The sequence below is a fragment of the Callithrix jacchus genome, chromosome 15 (assembly GCF_049354715.1).
Source record: "Callithrix jacchus isolate 240 chromosome 15, calJac240_pri, whole genome shotgun sequence".
Lineage (NCBI taxonomy): Eukaryota > Metazoa > Chordata > Mammalia > Primates > Cebidae > Callithrix > Callithrix jacchus.
The window spans coordinates 70680646-70701208 of record NC_133516.1 but is presented as its reverse complement, the minus strand read 5'-3'; the positions used below and the strand labels follow the sequence as shown (position 1 = coordinate 70701208).

Here is a 20563-nt window from a genome sequence, read left to right as displayed (position 1 = left end):
GCCTGGCCAACATGATGAAATCCTGTCTCTACCAAAAATACAAAAAAATTAGCTGGGCATAGTGGTATGCACCTGTAATCCCAGCTACTTGGGAAGCTGAAGCAGGAAAATCCCTTAAACCCGGGAGGCGGAGGTTGCAGTGAGCCAAGATTGAACCACAGCACTCCAGCCTGAGCGACAGAGCAAGATTTTGTCTCAAAAAAAAAAAAAGTCATATGGGACCATCACATATGGGGTCCATCATTGATGGAAATGTCATTATGCAGTGCTTGACTGTACTTGGGACCATGGCCCCACCAGGCCTGCCTGCCTAAACCTTGACCAGGCACTGATGGATCTGATTTCCCATGTACCCCCTCAACTAAAACACATCCCTCCTGTCTAGTTGCTACTGCAAAATAATTGGCTACTCTGGACACTCAAAGTGTCCAGGCCACTTGCTCAAAGTGAAGCAAGCAATCAGCACTGATCAAAGGTGCCTGGGAGAGGTCAGGGTAACACGCTCCCCACCCTCACGCCGAGCAGGAAACACTTCTATGCTGATGGCCACAGCTGGTTGGGGTGAGGGACACAGAGCCAGGAAGCCAGAGAGCTCCACTCAGAGCCCAGCCATGCCCCCACCAGCCAAGCAACCTCCAGCAAGACCCTTGGCCTCCTTGCTCCTGCACTCAGGCTTCAGGGGCCATGTGGTGACAGAGGAGGAATTGTAAGGTCATCCTCCATCACTCACCCACCACCCACCCAGTCCCAACTGCCAGGTGGGCTAGTTTGGTGGGGAAGGGACAGAAGCACAGCCATTCTCTGATCAGTTTCCACCTCCAGCTCAGACTTGTGCCCTGAACACCAGGCTCGAGTTCCCACTGCAAACGTGGTATCTCTACCTGGGTGTCAGAGCTGACACCAGCTCCTCCCATGTGAGTATGTGAGGAGCACACAAAGAAGAGTCTGAGGCCGCTCATCTCACATCCACGCCTGTGTGCTGGCATCACAGACAGTCCCTGATCCCCGACCACCACACCCATACAGCCAACCTCCCCAAAGCCTGCTGCCCACTCCCCATCTGTCCTAGACCCACCTTCCACCAGTCAGTCTTGCTCTTTGTTGAGGGAAGCTGGCCTGGAGGGTGGCATCCCAGGGTCCCCATGCAGGCACAGCTGCCTCTACCTATGGCCACGGCTACTCCCTGGAGCCTCAGCTCTCACCAGGCTCCCCTGCAGGCCAGGGGTGATGCTCCCACTGTTGCTGGACCAGGTGCTGTACTGTTTGTTACCTGCAGGTCCCTGCCCTCAGCTCTCCATGTAGCCTCGCTATGACACTGATCCCACCAGCTCTGACTCAGCTGGGATGGGAGGTCTGGGCAAGAGAGCCTGGGCTGGAGTCAGGACCCCTGGGCCCCCATCCTCTGTGCCTGCAGAGTCATCGGCCAGCTCCTCACCCAGGCCGGGGCCTCTGTGTCATCCTAGTGGTGTCATGAGGGGTGGGAGAGGGGAAGTCCAAGTTATGGCAGCAATCAGGTGCCAGTAGCATACTTTGTGGGTGCTTTAAAAATGTGTGAATGAATTGCTAATATTTACAGATTGGGAGCTGTCATATGAAGTTCCAGATCCCAGGCTTCTGGTAGAAAATCCCAAATTTCAGGCCATGCTGGGCCTCCACGGCCCCAGGGCAACAGCAGGAGCAACTGCCCTGTGTGCTAGGTGCGGTCTCTGGTCCCCACGGCCCCCACTTTTCCACAAGCTGTTTCACTCCCAGGATCCTGGCACTGCTTCTCCATTATATGCATTCTAAAGGTCGGCTGGCCACAATTGCTGGAGTGACAGCAGGGACCCTCATCCCTACGGTCTTCACCTTTGTGGTTCCCACTGAATCCCTAGCACTCAAAGGGTGACAGGTGCAGGTGAGAAGGCGGAGCGGGAAGCAGGAGAGAAAGCCTCTGGCTCTCTCTATCCCCAACCCCAGGTTCTGGGACCTCTGTGCCAGGCAGGCTTGCCTACCTGCTAATCCTACTGTCATATATGGGGTCTGTCATTGACTGAAATGTCCTTATGCAGCCCTTGACTATACTTGGGACCACCAGCCCCACCAGGTCCACTGGCCTAGACTTTGACGAAGCCGGTGCCAGGGAGAGGCCTGGGGGTGGGGGCAAGTGCAGAGCCCAGGGCCTGCAAGCCTTGCCCTGGGCTCAGCTTTGCCCCTTGAAGGTCAGTCATCCAAGAGAGTCCTGAAGCCTCAGTCTGCCCACAACAAATGCCTGCTCACACCAGGCAGCTGGGCAAACTCAGAGAGGTGGCAGGCAGGAGGTGGAAGTGCCTGGTGCAGAGGACCAAGTCAGGGGTTGGCAAACATCTGCTTCACTAGTTTCAGGGAACTTGGACAATTCACTTAACCTGCCTGGGCCTCAGCCAGCTTGTATACAAAATGGGCATAATGAGGACATCCCCTCACAGGGGGTCATGCTGTGTCACGGACTGATACACATCCAGTGATGAACACAGCACCTGGCACATAACAAATGCTCCACTGACGAAGGGTGACCTGTGAGGGTGATGAAGAGGGTCTCGCGTGCAGACTCAGTAGAGAAGGGTGCCCCTCCCCTTGTCTGTGGGAAGCCAGCCTCACAGCCAGGCTGTGTGGCTGAAGGAGGGGTCTGGCAGCTCACATGTTTGCTGACGTGGTTGGCAGGGGCTGAAACAAGAGTGCAGCGCGGGAGGCAAACAGCCAGTGAGGAACACCCCGCTGCACATCTGGAGGCAGCTGGAGTAGCAAACGCAGCAGCCGAAAGGCCCCTGCCCAACCCCGCCAGGCCTGGCCCCTCTGCTCTTTTGCCAGAGGGGACAACTTCTGGCCACCAGAAGATACACATCTACATCTGTTTGTGGGTACAAAAACACAAAGCCCTCTTCTCATCCGGGCCTCCCCCAGCTCCTGCAGAACCTCTGACACTCCATGCTGTCTGCCACTAGCCTGCCTGCTCCTCCCAGTAATCCTGAGACTAACAGGACTACCCCACTGTACAGATGCAGAAACTGAAGTTCAGAGGGTCAGTTGCTTGCCTGAGGTCACACAGCCAGGAGGAACAGAAGCAGGAATTCACTCTCTGAGGGCCAAAGCAGGCTCAATCTCACTGCAGCTTGGCCCCAAGCCCACTTTCCCTGCATGGAGGCCTAGGAGTGGACAAGGGGATGGACATCCTAGCAGAATCCCAGCCCACGCAATCCTGATCTCAACCAGAAGCTTCCCCTCAAAGCCCTGGACGCTGCAGGCCAGAAGTTCTAGAGGCCACACAGCCCGGCCTAGCCTGGAGGAGGTAGGTGCTGGCAGGTAGAGAATGCTGACACTGACCCCAGGGAGACCTGCAGCACAGACCCTGAACTCCAGCTCACTAAGGCCCCCAGGATTCTGGAAGGCTCAGGAGGCCAAGGACTCCCAGGCATGGTCCAGCATTAGGAGAGCTACATCTGCTGCCTCGGCCTGGGTGTGTAAAAAGGATGCAGCCCAGAGCTCGGAGGCTGCCACCCTCCCAGCAGGGCTTCAGGGATTGGAACCACAGCACCCAGGACACCAGCGTGAGTGGAGCCCTGCCTTGTGGTAGCCCCCCACCCCTGACCCTCCACCACCTGGAATCCACCGCAGGCTTTCTTCCCATTGAGAACACAGCTCTGGGAGGGAGCCAGCAGTAAGCTCCTTTTACAGATAAGAAATCTTGAGGCCCAGGACAGTTAAGCATTTTGCCTAAAGTCACACAGCTAGTGACAGGTGGAGCCACCTCCAACCTGGGGAGCCCTGTGCCAAGACCCAAGCAGGAAACAGAGACGACACCTTTTACATGAACAGATCTGGGTTCAGAGCTGAGCCCAACACTTCCTCGCCCTAGGCCGTGGCCAGGCACAGGTTTGCACCACAGTGGGAAGGGACTCATAATCCCTTTGCTGTAAGGTCACCATGGGAACTAAATGAGATGAGGCACATGAAGCACTGGCAGGGTGTCTGGGGCTTGGTGCTCAGGCATGGGGGCACTCACTGAGCAGACCACCCGCATTCTCCCCTCCTTAATCCTTGCCATGGCAGCGGGACTCTGCAGCAGCTCTCATGGCCAGCAGCCTTGACCCTGGGCTGGCCACCTGACTGGCTAACAACACAGTGTGGCAAAAGCAGTGGCCCTGCTAGTTCTGAGCCCAGGCGCAAGAGTCAGTGGGTCTTGAGGTTTACAGCAAACGTACTACCTCGGCCTCTGTGGTTAAGTGGCCATCTAACTTAGATGATAAATTCCTGCTGTCTTTCCTCTACTTCAGTCCAGCTCGCCCCAAACCCACACCTGGCCTCCAGGCCAGCAGGATTCCAAAATAACACCTCCTTCCAGGAAAGGATTTTGCAGCGGTTTGTTTTAAATCTCAGGCCTGCTTGCTTTAATCTGTCCAGCCACTACGTGTCTTCATGTTCCCCACCCTGGAGCCCAGTGAAAGCCAGTGCCTCAGGCCCACGCCTCTCTCCCCACCACGTCCCCCACCTTGTTCGCCCCGACTTCCCCATGTGTGTGGCCCCCAGGTGCACCACGTATCCCCCAGGAAGTAATAAAATCTCAATCTCCATCCCGAGTCTGTCTTAATCGTTGAAGGGATGCTCTCCATCTTCAAGATCCTAAATTAAAACACCTGTGTTTGACCTTTCTCTTGGACGTGTGTTTCCACAGTGAGAACATGCCAGAGCTAACCAGCTGGAGGATGAGAAACCACGTGGCACAGACATGAGCCATCCTGGCTGAGGCCATCCCAGACCAGCTGAGCTGCCAGCGGACCACAGACATATGCTCAGGCCCAGCTGATGTCAGCCATGCCTGGCCAGGTCAGCAGGACTGCCCAACTGGCACGTGGACTTGGGAGCAATAATAAATGTGTGTGCTACAGAGGAGCAGGGGTTGCCTCACTTGCATTACTGTGGCAATGGGTCAATTATACCATGACCAAAGTGTGTCCAAGGAGGAAAGACTGACATTGGTTTGGCGAGAATGGCAGGAAGGCCATCCCACAACAGTACAGGTGGGAGTGTGACCAGTGAGACTCACCGGGGAACCCTCAGACAAGGCGTGTGGAGAGCTAAGCACACACAAACCAAAACCAGCTGGAGAGGCAACACCCCACCTCTCAGACGGGCAAAGTCCAGAACCTGCCTAATTTCCCCTGTAGCACTTTCACCATCTAACGTGCCTGATTTCAGATGTTCATTTCACTGACTGCATGTCTCCCGCCCCAGGACTGGCAGCTCCAGTCTTGTCTGTTTTGCTCACCCTGTCTCCCCAGCGTCTGTGACAGTGAGACAGGCACTCAATAAATATTTGTTGCATGAATAGAACAAGAGAAGACATTCTCATGCACAGCAGGTGTAAGTAAAACCCAGTACACCCTCCAGGGTGGACAAGTGAACAACATCTACCAGGGCTTTAAAAATACATCCATCTCTTCTAGAGCTGAGCCAGCCAGCACCTCTCAACAGAAATGCACAGGCATGAGGACCAGAAGCCTGGCAGAGAAAGCTCACGGCTCCTACTGGAAACAATCCCGATGCCCCCAGCCAGGGAATAACAAGCAAGGCAAAGTCGATCCCTACAATGGGGCGTGATGCAGCAATCAAAAAGACCCCTCCTGATACCCGCAACAACACGGAATGTTCATTTATAAAAGCTGGAAAACTAACCTCCCATTAGAAGTTACAGCAGTGGTTTCCTGAGAGGGAGCCGAAAGAAGGCTTCCTAGGGGCTGGTCTTGTCTCATGAGCTGAGGGTCAGCTCCACAGGCATGTTCCCTTGTGAAAATTCATTTGAGTTGTGTGCTTCTGACAGGTTCTAGTGGTTATGTATCAACAGCGTACAAAGAGAAAAAGCACAGACACACTGACCTCACAATTCCACACTGGGGCGTGGTGTAGAGAGGCTCACAGCAGCATCGCTTTTTAAGAGCAGAAGACTGGGAACAATCTGAATATCCATCAATAAGGGGACTGGTAAATCAAAGATGGGGTGTGCATACTGTGGGGCACTGCAGCCGTCAGACACAGGATGGGGACTTTCCATGCAGTGACAGGGAAAAGCTCCAAGATTCATCGTTATTCAAAAAAAGCATAGAACAGAATGCGGTTCATCCTATGTCAGTGCTTGTGAAAAATACGTGCATGCACGTACATGCTTGAAGTCGCAGTGACCGGTGGTTTTCAAATGTGGTCCTAGCCCTAGAGGGTCTCCAAGATACTTTCAGGGATCCATGAGGTCAAAATTATGTTTGTAATAACATTAAGACTTCGGTTACCTTTTCATACACCCTCTCCCAGAGTCCAGTGTACATGGAGTTCTCTGGAGACTACATGATAGTGTGATGATGTCATCGCTTTGAGTCTAATGGGATGTGCACCTGTGTATCCTGAAGTACAATCTAAACCATGATGAGATGCTATTTCACACCCACTAGGATAGCTACAACAGCAGGTGCTGGTGAGGATGTGGAGAAACTGGAACCCTTCTGCATGGCTGGTGGGAATGTAAAATGATGCAGCCATTTGACATTCCCACCAGCCATGCGCACTTTGGAAGACAGTCTGGTAGTTCTTCTAAGGGTTAAACACAGAGTTACCATGTGGCCCAGCAATGCCACTCCTAGATATGTTCCCCAAGATGAATGAAAACATGTGTCCACATAAAAACTTACACATGAATATTTATAGCTGCATTACTCATAATTTCGAAAAGTTGGAAGAACAATGTCCATCAATAGATGAACAGATTTTTGAATTGTGGTATATTCATACAATATTATTCAACCATGAAAAGGAATGAACTGATGACACATGCTACCACACGAATGGACCTGAAAACACTGCTAAGTGAAGGAAGAGTCACACACGAGAAACCACAGTGCATGACTCCCAGAACATCCAGGGGTATCCAGAATATGCAAATCCACAGGCTCCGTGGGCTGAGAGAAGGAGGGAATAGAAAGTGCTACAGGATATGGGTGTCTTTCTGGAGTGATGAAAACACTCTGAGATTAGACTTTGGGGATGTCTGCACAACTCTGAATCTACTAAAACCCACTAGATTCTGCTCTCTCAAAGCGGGGACTTTATGGCATGCAAATGATATCTCAATAAAGTGGTTTTGAATGAAAGACAAGAGTTAGTTTTAAAAATTAAAATAAAGAAACCCACCACAGGCCTAGCCTTGGCCCCAGACTCTCAAGATGGGTTGGGTGCAGCTGTGAAACGCATGCATTTTGTCTGGGCAGGCAAACATGGGGAACGCCCAGCTGCTGGCCACCCATACTCACTTGTACCTCTATGTCCCCCATGGGAACCACAAGCCCTCCTGCTCCACTGGGAGACTGGGCCCCTGCCACAGCCCCAAGATGATAGTGTTCTCTTCCATGAAATAGGATGTCCAAGTTGAGTATCTCAAGGTTGCCACAGGGTGAAACTTGATGCTTCTGACAGATGCCCCTGAGCAGAGGGCCTGAACCCAGGCGCCAGCCAGGGCTGATAGCATTGAGACCCAGGGAGCTGGCCTGGAGGGGCCTGCAGCAAATGCAGGGCACCTGTCCAGCTGTGGAGCTCTGTGGATCTGGGGCGGCTACCTGCTCCCATCCTCCCCGACAGAGCCTCTAGGCACAGCTGTACTCTTGGTCTCTGTATTGACAACAGAGAGGATATGTTCCGTTTCAGGAACCCCTTGTGAGGGCCCAGTACTAACTCTGCCCCTCCTTCTAGCCAGAGATCTTATTAACACATAAGTTGGCCGGAGTCCCTCCTCTGCTCAACACCCTGCTATAGCTCTCACCTTACTCAGAGTGGAAGCCAAAGTTCTCATGGTGGCCACAGGCCCTGGACAGCCTGCCCCAGTGACCTCCCAGACCTCCTATCCTCCCCCACCCACTTATCTCAGCTCCACGGGCCTCCTATCCAGGCACCTCCCTGCCCTGGGGCCTTCGCACTTACTGCTCTCCCGAACTGCTCTTCCCAGTGTCTGAATGGCTCCCTCCCCAATCCCTTCAGCTCTCTGCTCAGGTCACCTCCCCAGGGAGGACTCCCCTCTCCACCCACCCTTCCTCTCACTGTACTTTATTTATTTTATTTATTTATTTTGAGATGGAGTCTTGCTCTGTTGCCCAGGCTGGAGTGCAGTTGCATGATCTTGGCTCACTGCAACCTCCACCTCCCAGGTTCAAGTAATTCTCCTGCCTCAGCCTCCAGAGTAGCTGGAATTACAGGTGCCCACCACCACGCCCGGCTAATTTTTGTATTTTTAGTAGAGACAGGGTTTCACCATATTGGCTAGGCTAGTCTTGAACTCCTGACCTCAGGTGATCCACCCACCTTGGCCTCCCAAAGTGTTGGGATTACACAAGCAGGTTCTGCAGGGCAGGAGTATCTGAATGCTGAAATGCTCTGGCTAACAGGGAAACCCTCAGACTCAGATGATGGCTGCTGTCCACTGCAAACGCCCCTCAGCACTGTGACTCTGCCAGGCAGACCTCTGTGATTATGGAGCCCCCTACTCCTCACAACGGCCCTCTTAGTTCACAGGAGTGGAAAGTGGGCTGCAGTGAGCCCAGGCCACCACCTGTGGACACAAGGGCAGAATGTGGTAGAAGCAGGCTTCTCTCCTGCCTTCTTCAGCTCTTCACCCTATGACAGTAGTTTCTTTATTTTTCTTTTTTTTTTTTTTTCAGACAGAGTTTCATTTTTGTCACCCAGGCTGGAGTACAATGGTGCAATCTCGGCTCACTGCAACCTCTGCTTCCTGAGTTCGAGTGATTCTCCTGCTTCAGCCTCCCAAGTAACTAGGATTACAGGCGCCACGTTCAGCTAATTTTGTATTTTTAGTAGAGATGGGGTTTCACCATGTTGGCCAGGCTGGTCTCGAACTCCTGACCTCAGGTGATCCACCCGCCTCAGCCTCCCAAAGTGCTGGGATTACAGGCATGAGCCACTGCGCCCAGCCCACCCTCTAACAGTGGTTTCTGAGTGCCCAGCATGTGCGCGGGATCTGAGCAGATGCTGAAAGTACAGCGTTGGGCAAAACCCAGCAGAGACCCTGCGCTTCAGAGCCTGGGGCTTTGAGGGGGAGAAGAAGACCCCAGCAATCACAGAGGTGTGATGTTCTGAGCAGTGATACGGGCTAAGAAGAAAAGTGGTGAGCCTCACTCGGGCGCTCCGACGCCTCCTGGGGGTCAGGGAAGGCTCCCTGGAGGAAATCTTGAGCCACCCAGCCTCACCCTGCTTTAATTTCTCTTACCAATACCTGACATTACGGCAGATAATTCCCATGGACTTGTTCACTGTTTTCTTCCCCAGCAGAATGTCAGCACTGTGAGGTGAGGGTGGGGACCATACCTGTCATATTCTCTGTGGAGCCCAAGGGCGTCCAGCAGGGCCTGCACACAGTTAGAGCTTTATAAATATTGGGTGGATAAATAAGTGAACCATGGGAGATCCCCCGACCACCCTTTCTCTTAGTAATTCGTCCTCACCCTAGTTCCCCTGCCATCCTCTGAGCATCCCAAACCATCTCCCCTCTGTTCCAAGCATTTGCTCATACTGTTCCTGGCCAGCTCAGATAACACCTCCTCTGAGAAGCCTTCCTGAATCTTTGTGCCTTCTCTCAGCACTTCCCCAACTCCAGCTCTGCTTTCTCCCCATCTCCCTTCTGAGGTTTCTAGAGATCAGCCCCCACAGCTGGATGCCTGTCTTGTTCAATCCCATATCATTCACTCTACAAACCTTCACTAGGTGTCAACTGTGAGCATGCCCTAGTGTCCCTGGGAAGGCAGAGATGGACTAGAATGGACTTGGTTCACAAGCTGGGGGCTGTGAGGAAGAGATGCCTTTGTGATATCTTGGAAGGTTTCCTGAAGGAGGCGGCATGAGGGGCCCTGGAGTGTCAGCAGTGTTTGCATCCACTCATTCTGCTGCCCACAGCTGTGGCCTTGGGCCAGGCTCTTAACTAGCTGGGCTCCTGTTGTCCCATCTCTCAAGTCCTCCCACAGCACTTGCTGGGCATAGACCATGTGCAAAGCCCATGCACACGCAACAAGGGTAAAACTGGGGTCTCCATGGGCTGCCACCCCTGCCAATTCTGCTTTCAGCCTGCTCACGGTGGGCAGGGCCGGAACTCACCCTTGCTGAGCACCTCCTAGGTGCCTGGCTCCTATTTCTGTGATTTGATCCTCCCAACAAGCTGGGGAGGTGAGCTCCATCTCCCTATTCTCAGAGGAGTGCATCCGAGAGGTGTGGCTAGCACCACCAGCTCACAGGCAGGAGGTGGCAGGCTGGGATGGGGTAGGTGGGGAGCATGCATGTTGTGGGCGGGGTGTGTAATGAAGTGCACATGTGCCAGGGAGGGCGTGCAGCCAGACTCAGGAACTTGGTACAGGCAGTGCAGCTTCCAGGGTTTCTGAAATAGAAGCAGCCCCCGCCCTGGCCCCTGCCTCTCCTCTTGATGCCCAGGCCTCTCTGTGGTTTGGGCTGTGGGATCCTGGAGAGCAGCTTTGTTTTCAGGAGCCTCAGTTTTCCCCTGTCCCCTGAGCTTTCTCAAATGGATTTTTGGATGTGGGCTGTGATGAGGGCTGCTGGCCAATGGGCCCCCAACTGAGTGCCCCTTATCTTGTCTGAGGGCTGTTCTGGTAAGGGACCCAGCACGTACAAAGACCCAGAGACCAGAATTAGCAGGGCAGGGACAGGCAGCTGCAGTTTTTGGTGTGCAGGGAATGGAAGATCTAAGGACCCAGGGGTAGGGGATGGATTCAAACGGGACCCAGAAGCTTGGGCCTGACCAGATAAACATCCACACCCGCACCCCATCTCTCACCCTTCTGCCCACCATGACCCACTCATCACCACCAATCCATGGGCTCTGGCTCCACAACCCACAGAATTTGGGCATGTGGCTTATGGTTTTGTGCCTCAGTTTTTCCATCTGTAAGCAGCAGGGAAGTCCCTGAGTCATGGGACGGCTTTGAGGATTAAACAAGCTAATTCTTGTCCAATGCTCGGCTGAGGACTTGCTGAGCAATTTGAAATGTGACAATGATTAGTCACCATCTGTCCTCAGCCCACCCGCTGATATCTTCAACAGATACCATGGGGCAGGTTCTCTGTGCCAAGACTGCAACAGTGAGCAAGGCAGGCGCAACCTCACCCTCGTTTAGGGTCTAATGGGGGAAGAGGGCATTACAGAGATGTACACAGGCAGGTTTACCCCTGGTCACCGCCATGTGTACCCAGCATGGGAGGTGTGGGAGAGATGGGAGCCCAGCAGGTGGGGGATCGGGCTGCCCAACTAAGCCTCCTGGGAGAAGAGGGGTTTGGGCCTTACAGCCCCTGGCAGCTGTTGTTGGCGGAGGCCTTGGAGGATCTGGATGATGGAGGGGCCCTTGGTGAGAAGAAGCTGGGGAGGTGGCTTTGTGCCACTCAGCCCTGGGCCCTGCAGAAAGCAGGTAATGGGGCCAGAAGTGACCCCTCCAGCCATGTTGCCATGGCAGCCCTGGGGCCTGGAGAAGGGGTTTACAGCCAGTGTCCCAGGCCCAGCTGGGCTGGGGGTCCTGTCTTTGAGCTGGAGCCCTGCCAGGGATCCAGACTGCCATGGCCAGGCCATCCCAGCCTCTGAGCATGTCCAGATGTGGCCTAATGGAAGCCACATGCCCAGCTCCCTAGGCTGGGAAGAAGGAGTCTGACGTCTGTTGTCTCTCAAGAGGCTTTGTGAGGGCAGCTTTTCCCAAAGGGCTGGCACAATGGAGGGCCACATGGAGGAACCCTGAGGCAGGGTGGTCCCCAGGAGGTTAGAGGTTCCCAGGGCAACTGGGGGCAGCCCCTGACCTGCAGAAGGCCTCAGCACAACCTGTGGCTCCAGCTAAAAGGAGTCCCTTCCTTGGGCCTCACACAAGCAGGTTCTGCAGGGCAGGATTATCTGAATGCTGAGATACTCTGGCTAACAGGGAAACCCTCAGACTCAGATGACTGCTGCTGTCCACTGCAGACGCCCCTCAGCACTGTGACTCTGCCAGGCAGACCACTGTGATTACAGAGCCCCCTACTCCTCACAACGGTCCTCTTAGTTCACAGGAGTGAAAAGTGGGCTGCAGCGAGCCCAGGCCACCACCTGTGGACACAAGGGCAGAAAGTGGTGGAAGCAGGCTTCTCTCCTGCCTTCTTCAGGTCTTCACCCTCGGACAGTGTTTTGTTTTGTTTTGTTTTGTTTTGTTTTGTTTTGTTTTGTTTTGTTTTCGTTTTTTGAGACGAAGTTTCATTTTTGTCGCCCACACAGGAGTGCAATGGAGCAATCTCGGCTCACTGCAACCTCTGCCTCCCAAATTCGAGTGATTCTCCTGCCTCAGCCTCCCAAGTTACTGGGATTACAGGCACCCACCACCACGCCTGGCTAATTTTGTATTTTTAGTAGAGATGGGCTTCACCATGTTGACCAGGCTGGTCTCGAACTTCTCACCTCAGGTGACCCACCTGCTTCGGCTGCCCGAAGTGCTGGGATTACAGGCATGAGCCGCCGCACCTGGCCCGCCCGCTGACAGTGGTTTCTGAGTGCCCAGCATGTGCACAGGATCCAGGCAGATGCTGAAAGTACAGGGTTGGGCAAAACCCAGCAGAGACCCTGCCCTTGGGAGCTTGGGGCTTTGAGGGGGAGATGAAGACCCCAGCAGCCACAGAGGTGTGACATTCTGAGCAGTGATACGGGCTAAAGAGAAAAGTGGTGAGCCTCACTCGGGTGCTCTGATGCCTCCTGGGGGTCAGGGAAGGCTCCCTGGAGGAAGCCTGCAGCTTCTACTTGAGCTGCAATGTGGAGGCCGAGGTCATAAGTGGTGAGAAGGGGGTGCTCCAGGCAGGGGAAACAGCACGTGAAAAGGCCCTGCAGCCAGAGGGAATTGAAGTTGATTGAAAGAAATCTCTGGGCCAGGCACAGTGGTGCACACCTGTAATCCCAACACTTTGGGAGGCCGAGGCAGGTGGATCATGAGGTCAAGAGATTGAGACCATCCTGGCCAACATGGTGAAACCCTCTCTACTACAAATACTAAAATGACCTGGGCATGGTGGCGTGTAACTGTAGTCCCAGCTACTCAGGAGGCTGAGGCAGAAGAATCAGTTGAAGCCAGAAGGTAGAAATTGCAGTGAGCCTAGATCACACCACTATGCTCCAGCCTGACAACAGAGCAAGATTCCATCTCAAAACACACAAAAAAACGGAAGCTCTGATTCGTGCAAGAAGAAGCTGGGGAGGGGCAGGAGGAAGCCATATAGGGCAGAGAGTAGCATGCTCTGATTTGGCGCTCCCCCCAGGTGTGGGGCTGTCCCCTCTCACACTGAGGGAGTTCTGGGCCTTTCCAATGTCCATGGGTCTGTGAGGCCCTAGATTCCCCAGGCTGTGACAGCAGAGGGTGGCCCGCCCAGACCCGCCTGTTTGCTGGAGGACTCCTGACACCTCTCCTCTCCAGTGTTGGCCCTCAGGGATTTCAAACCTTGTGTGGTCTGAGGAGCACCACCCCAGGGCCCCATGGAAGCTAGACCAGGCTTCTGGATCCACAAGCCTGCAGCTGATAGCAGAATCACCCCTGCAGGAGCTCAAGCCTCCTAGCGTGAGCAGGAAGGGGACAGCCTCGTGGGGGCTGTGGCTCCTGTTCAACAGCAGAACCCTTTGAGGAGGGCTCATAGGGGGGCTCAGCTGACCCTTTCCCTCCTCACCACAGCCCACAGGGTCTTCCAATGAGTGTCTGACTGTGCTGAGCTATGGAGGGCCTGCTAAGAGCAGGCATGGACAGGCAGGAAGAGGTGTGGGCTGTCTACCAGCCTCTGCACAGCCTTGGGCTGGTCCCCATCTGAGGCCTGGGTACCCTGGTCCTAGCTGCCTACTCTCATGTGCCCGATGGAGTGTGTTGAACTCCGTATCAGGTGGCTTGAAGGATATAGGATCAGGAGTATAGGGCCCAGGGCATTCCAGGCCCACTGCCCACCTGAGCCTCCAGTACCACCCTGAGCCCCAGCTGCCTCATTAGTGAAACAGCATGCATGGTTGTAAGCACTTGGTGCTGCTGAGAGGACTGGTGGGAAGCTGCCTGCCCAGCTTGGAGTGAGGGTATAGCTGGCGTGGCCCTGCCACCTCCACTGGCCCAACATGGCCAGTGGCCCTGCTTAAATGGCCCATGCACCTCGCCTCTGCCCACGAGTTCACTTCTTTCTACAACACATGCTTGTGAGATTAGAATTTGCTGCAGACACTTAGAAATGAGAAGACGTCACCACAAAATTCAGCTTTCTGGCTGACATGTGTTGAAAACTTGGCAGAGGTGGCCATGCTAGGCTCCTAGGCCACAGGCCAGCCACTGGGACAGCTGAGAAGAGACTGCCCTTCACACTTCCTGCCAGGTCATGTGGGGGCCACTGGACTGAAGCAGGAACCCTCCTCAGCACCCACAGCTCTGGAGGTGTGCACCTCCTAGACCCCTGACCACAACCGCAGGCCTACCAGGCGGCCCAGCACCTCCCACAACAGGAACCCCACTCCCACCCACCCAACCCATCCCAAGAGCTGGGCCTGGGAGAAGGTACGCTCTAACAGCCTCCTGCCCACACCAAGGCCCCAGAGACCCAAGCAGAGACCTGGGGCAGTGGCCAGAGCCCAAGGCTGCCCTTCCCAAACAAAATGCCTTGAAGGAACCAGGACAGGGTCTTACCTTCAGGGCTGCCTCTGGGGACAGAATGGACAGAGTTGGGGTCTATGTCCTCCTCCACGTGGAAATGGGGGAGAACCTGCGGCTTCCTGGGCACTTCTGGGGTGGGTGGCACCCAGGCTGAGTCATGCGGCGGTGTGGACAGGATGGTGTGGGAGCTGGGCTTAACTGGGTCCCTGGGCTTAACTGGGTCCCTGGGAGGGTCAGGCATGGCCTGAGTTAGGACGCCAGCAGCTGTGCCTGGGCCTGGTGCAGGCGTCACATCCTCTGGCCCAGCGCTGTGGGGCGTGGCTTGCGCATCTGGGATGAGGTTCTCTTCCGGCCTTGCCCTGGCTTCTGCCCTCTCCTCCTGGATGGGAAGACTGGGTCCAACTGGGGCTGTAGTGGGCCACCCGTCCAGCCCCCTGTGGCTACCTGCTGCCAGTGGCTCGGTGACAGCTGTTTCCTCTCTCTCCTCCTCCTCCTCCTCCTCTTCTTCATCCTCATTGTCCTCAGTCACTCTCCTAGCTTTGGCCTGCACTGGGGCTGGGGGACCCAAGGCAGCAGCTGCTGTCGGCCTGGGGAGGGCAGCTGGCCAAGGAGGGGCCTGGACGGTGGACAGTGGCTGATTCCCACCTCCCAGAGCAGCCGGGGGCCCCCCTGCACCCGCCGGGACTACACCCGCCTGGTCCTCGCCCCCCAGGGCTGCTGCTGCTTCTGCCTCAGCCACCTCCTGGTCATAGCTGTAGGGTTCTTCATAATGTCGCTCGGAGTCGCCCTCCTCAGCATTTGAGAAGTTCCCGTGGCAACCAGGGAGCTGGTAGCAGATGAGCTCCCCGCCGGCATCAGGGCAGTGGCAGGCCCGGCAGGGCGGCAGGTGAACAGTGTGGCCAGCGGCGTACTTGCGGCCTGCATGGATGCAGCCCACCTGGCCGCACTGTGGGCAGCTGTCGGCCACCACCATGGCCTCGATGCAGTTGGGCGGCAGCTCTGGGCACAGCATGAACTGGCAGCTGATCTTGCCGCCGCCTGGTGGACAGGAACATTCGGTGCTGCCGAAGTCCACAAAGTAGGACTGACCAGCGGGCACGCGGCCGCGCGTGAAGCCCCCCTGCAGGCAGTCGTAGTACTGGTAGCCCTCACAGGCACAGCCCTGCTGCACACACGTGGCGCAGCACGCACCTGGCTCCAGCGCCTCCTCAATGCAGTTCTCCAGCGGTGGGCACTCCATGCCCGTGCAGTCCTGCCGAGGGGCAGCAGTGGCCATGCTGGGGCCCAGGGTCAGTGCCAGGCCCAGAGCAAGCCAGGCTCCCACAGGCTCCCAGAGCAGTGCCATGGTCCAGGCCAGCCCAGGACAGTCCCCTCTCTTTGAAGACCCTGGGGGAATCAGAAAGGAAGCCTGTCAGCACCGGGGGTGCACACATAGACGGGGTGCACACTGGCATGCATGCAGGCAGAGCCAGCCTCAGCCACCTCACATGCAGGCCCTCATCCCTGGGGGCAAACTTGTGACTATGCCCCCCACACACACAGGCTCTGCCACACGTGGGGCAGATCACAGACAGGTAAGTGTGCAGTGGCTGGGTGCCACAGGTGCTGACCTGGAGTTGTTGACAACCCCACAGGTGTTTGCTGGGCCACTTGGCCTCCAGCCTCACCTGCATTCTGACCCAGGCCCTCTGAATGAGCCCTCATGCCCACATACACGCACACATGCACGGCCTCACACCCACTCAGTCACACTCACCAGGGCACGTCGGGCACATATGCCTCCATGCAGTCATACACGCTGTTTCACCCACAGGATCCCCACATGCTGGTACCCACCCTGGGCAGTCTCACACACACAGGCCCATGCAAACACACAACCAATCCCTCCCGGCAGATCCCTGGCTTGGTCCTCAGCCACACACGGCCCCTGCTGGCCAGAAAACACGGTCAGTGGGGAAATGCTGGGTAAGAACTAAACCCCACTAGAGCCCCAGCCCGCAGACCCTAGGACCCAGGGACACCCCCGTGATACCCTCTGGGATTGCAGGCTGAGCCCCAGGGGCTGCTCCTGTTCCCCTCCACAGTAGCACTGGCAAACGCCTTGCTATTCCTAACACCCACCAATTCCCCCAGTCATGTCCATTCACCCCACAATCCGTCTCTACTCCCTCCCCACCACAGTCTCTGCCCCTTCCCTCCATTGCCAGGTCCTGCCCCCACTCCAGCCGCAGCTCCCACCTGCACTGGAACAGCCCCGCCACCTCCCTGCCCAACCCGACTCCACTCCTCTCCTTTCCTGGGGAGCCCCGTCTGGTCTGAGAGCAGCTGACGTGCCTCAGCCCCACAGCCTGCCCCAGCTTCCATGGCCAGCAAGAAAAGGTCCAGATTCCCAACTGAGCCCGGCACTCAAGACCCTGCAAGAGCCATCCCAACCTGACCCTCCCACGGGCCCTCAGGCCTGATCTCTCCTGAGGGTTCTCTTCTCTCCTCTCATCTTGCACAAAACACTCAAATGCCACCTTCTCACCAGTCCTCGCGCCTCCTCCCTCCACCACCCTGGCCCAAGTCCCAGTACCTGTAGTCCCGCTTGCGACCCAGTGGCCCCGCCTGCCCCATCTAGACAGCATGCTCCCCGAAGTCAGAGGCAAGAGCTCCTCTCTGACTCCCAGCCTAAAGCCCAGCCCCACAGGACAGTGACAGAGGGACAGTGGGGCTCGTCACCACAGCAGCAGTCCCCAGGCTGGCCCCCACCCCTGGCCCCAGCCCTGAGGGAATGCCTCCTCTGTGTTCGGCCCCTGCAGGAACCGGGGGTTTATAAGCCAGCCGGACAGGCTCCCAGCGTCTACCCAGCACTGACACCCTCAGGGCTAGCGGGGCAGATAGTATACCCAAGAGCAAACCTGCAGAGAACTGAATGACTGGTAGGTATGAGTCCCATGAAGAAATAAACGACGGAAATTGGGGAAACAGAAGGAGGACGCAGCAGGGTAGGGGAGCCTGTGTCACTGTGTCAGCCCGGTGGAAGAAGAGGGCTTCTCTGAGGAGGGGTTAGGCAGGGAGTGGCAGGGCCAAGGGGCTGAGGCTGGACCAGCAGCAGCAGGCAGTGAGGGAGAGAGAGGGCCCACAGGGCTGAGCCACGCCAACATAATTGCTTACTGTGGAGCAATGGGCTTCTGCCCCACAGTGAGGGCCTCTGGACATGCCTGGAAGCACTCATTCCCACTGGAGCCTGGGACTCTCCAGGACAAGGGACCCACCCAGCTGCCTGCTGCACTGAGACAGGGGAGCCGGCAGGAGCAGGTGAGAGAGGCTAGGGCAGTGAGCCAAGAGAGGTGGGAGAGGGTGGCACAGGGGATCTATTCTGAAGGTAGGACCCACAGGATTTGCTGATGGATAGGATGCAGTGGACAGAGGAGAGAAGTCCAGCAGCGCCTGGAAGTGGGAGCTGCGTGCTCAAGGCAGGGAAGGCTGCGGTAGAGGGCCATGCGTGGGTGGGGAGAGGGAGCCCATGCCAGGCCCAGGGCCAGGGGAGTACCAAGAAGCCTTTGGGGCCTCGAGGGCTGATGCCCTGCCCTCACACTGAGATGCCACCTCAAGAGGCTGGAGGTCTCCATAAAACCACTGAAATTAGGAGTGGACCCCTGGGAGAATCAGGGCATTTGATCTCAGTTCGAAAAGGCAAGGACCCTCCAGACTGCAAGGGAGAGGTCCTCAGGTCCACTCTCAACAGGGCCTTTCTATGTTTGTTTTTTAGGGACAGAATCTTACTTTGTTGTCCAGGCTAGCACACCACAGCCTCGACCTTTCAGGAAAAAGCGATCTTCCCACCTCAGCCTCTGAGTAGCTGGAACTACAGGCACATGCCACCACACCCAGCTAATTTTTTTCAGCAGGGGTCTTACTATGTTGCCCAGGTTGGTGGTTGGTCTTGAACTTTTGGCCTCAACGATCCTCCTGTCTCAGCCTCCTAAAGTGCTAGGATTACAGGCATGAGCCACAGTGCCAGCTAACAGAACCTTTTAAAAAAAGGAAATATTTGGCCAGGTGCAGTGGCTCATGCCTGTAATCCCAGCACTTTGGGAAGCCAAGGCAGGCGGATCACTTGGGGTCAGGAGTTCAACCAGTCTGGCCAACATGGTGAAACCCCAACTCTACCAGAAATACAAAAATTAGCCAGGCTTGGTGGCATGTGCCTGTAATCCCAGCTACTCAGGAGGCTGAGGCAGGAGAATTGTTTGAACCTGGGTGGCGGAGGTTGCCAAGATCATGCCACTGCACTCCATCCTCGGCAACAGAGCGAGACTCCATCTCAAAAACAAAACAGGAAATATTTGGTGGACTGAGACCCAAGCTCCCTGCCCTCTTGACTTCTGGTGCATCACAAACCTAGGCACGAACATCATGTCCTGGAGGACAGTATCCCCACCACAGGACACAGGGCTGTCCCAGAACTTCTTCAAGAGGAACTTCCTGCCCAGCCCACCCAGTCCACCGAATCTGTCCCCTTGCTCTGCTCACCAGCACAGCCCTCAGGGCAGCCTGGCCCCTTGGCCCCCTGAACCCTGGCCTCACATTCTGTCCATGTTCAGGCAACCCCAAACCTCAGGCTTGTCCATCTCCTCACTCCAGGCTCAAGCAATCGCCCTGTCTCAGCCTCCCCAAGTGCTGGGATTACAGGCGTGAGCCTCTGTGCCCAGCCATTCCTTTGTATTTGGCCACCCATTCTTCCTCGGAAGAGCCAAAAGGACAATGGGCATTTAGGTGACAATGAGGTTGTCAAGCCACCATGAAGTGGCACTCAGCACTTAGCATTTGGGAGTGCCTCCAGAACTGTGGGCAAGGCTTTGACACCAGAGTAAAGAAACAAGAGCAGGTTCCAGACAGGACCAGCGGTGGGGGGGACCACTCATCTGGACTATCGGGCTACCACAGCTTTGGCCTTTGTTGATCAAATCCCTGCTGTGGGTAGGGGGATCAGGGTATTCTAAAGTGGCAGCAGGGTTCACACCTGGGGTTACATTCTCAGAGCCATCACTTGATCGTGCACAGGGCAGTGTGGGGTTGGGGAGACACTCAGCAAGGGTCTCCCCAGGGAGCATCCAGCAGGGACAGGTGACTCAGCATGTACTGTAAGCCTCTGGAGACCTGCCGGCTCCCCACAAGGCAACTGGAGCAGGCAGGATGGGGAGGGAGGGCTCCGGCACAACAGACTCAGACATGCTTCAGGATACGGCTCAAGCCCCAGTTGCCTCTCTCACTGGCCACAAGCTCCTCGTTCTGCTGTCTTGGCTGGGCTGGGTCCCAACCCACTATAAAAACAAACACATACCCCTACAGTAAAGTGACCGACTCCTTTGATAAATTAACCTTCACATTCATCCAGAGCAGGCCCCAGATGAAGCCTCTCTGGGCTGGCAAGGACACTGGAAGGCCAAGGTCACCTTGGGGGCCATTCCCAGTGCCATCACTGTGGAAAGTGGGGTCCCACCTCAGTGGATACACAGGTCACAGGATTCGACATTGGATCAGGAAGGAAAGGTCTTTCCACCTCTAGTTCTGACCCTTCTGGGTCTGAAGAGGTCCAGCAAATACAGATCTGGGATGTGCTCAAGCATCTCAGAGAAATGATGGAGAACCATCTAGCAGTTAAGGATGTCCTGTACAATATCTGGGACACATCTGTCACTTATCTGAAATTCCACCTTAACTGGGCTGCCTCCATTTGAGCAGGCAACTATAGGTTAGAACAAAGTCTCAGGTTGGTGCCAGTATGGCTTTAAAACTTTTAAATATTTGCAGGGGATCTCTATTAAACAGTGATAGGCAGCTATATCAAAACACGGGGACATGCAGACAGCTGGGGATGACAGCAG

At 55.7% G+C, this 20563-nt stretch overlaps 1 protein-coding gene across 2 annotated transcripts in view; it reads right to left on the bottom strand.

Moving 5' to 3' along the window:
* The window catches only part of FBLN2 (fibulin 2), a 91857-nt gene that overhangs the window by 50450 nt on the left and 20844 nt on the right, over window positions 1-20563 (bottom strand). For both annotated transcript variants that reach the window (XM_035273727.3, XM_035273728.3), the window contains exon 2: window positions 14724-16076. In XM_035273727.3, the coding sequence (XP_035129618.2) occupies window positions 14724-16035 (1312 nt within the window). In that variant the 5' untranslated portion in view covers window positions 16036-16076. The remainder of the gene's footprint in view (window positions 1-14723; window positions 16077-20563) is intronic.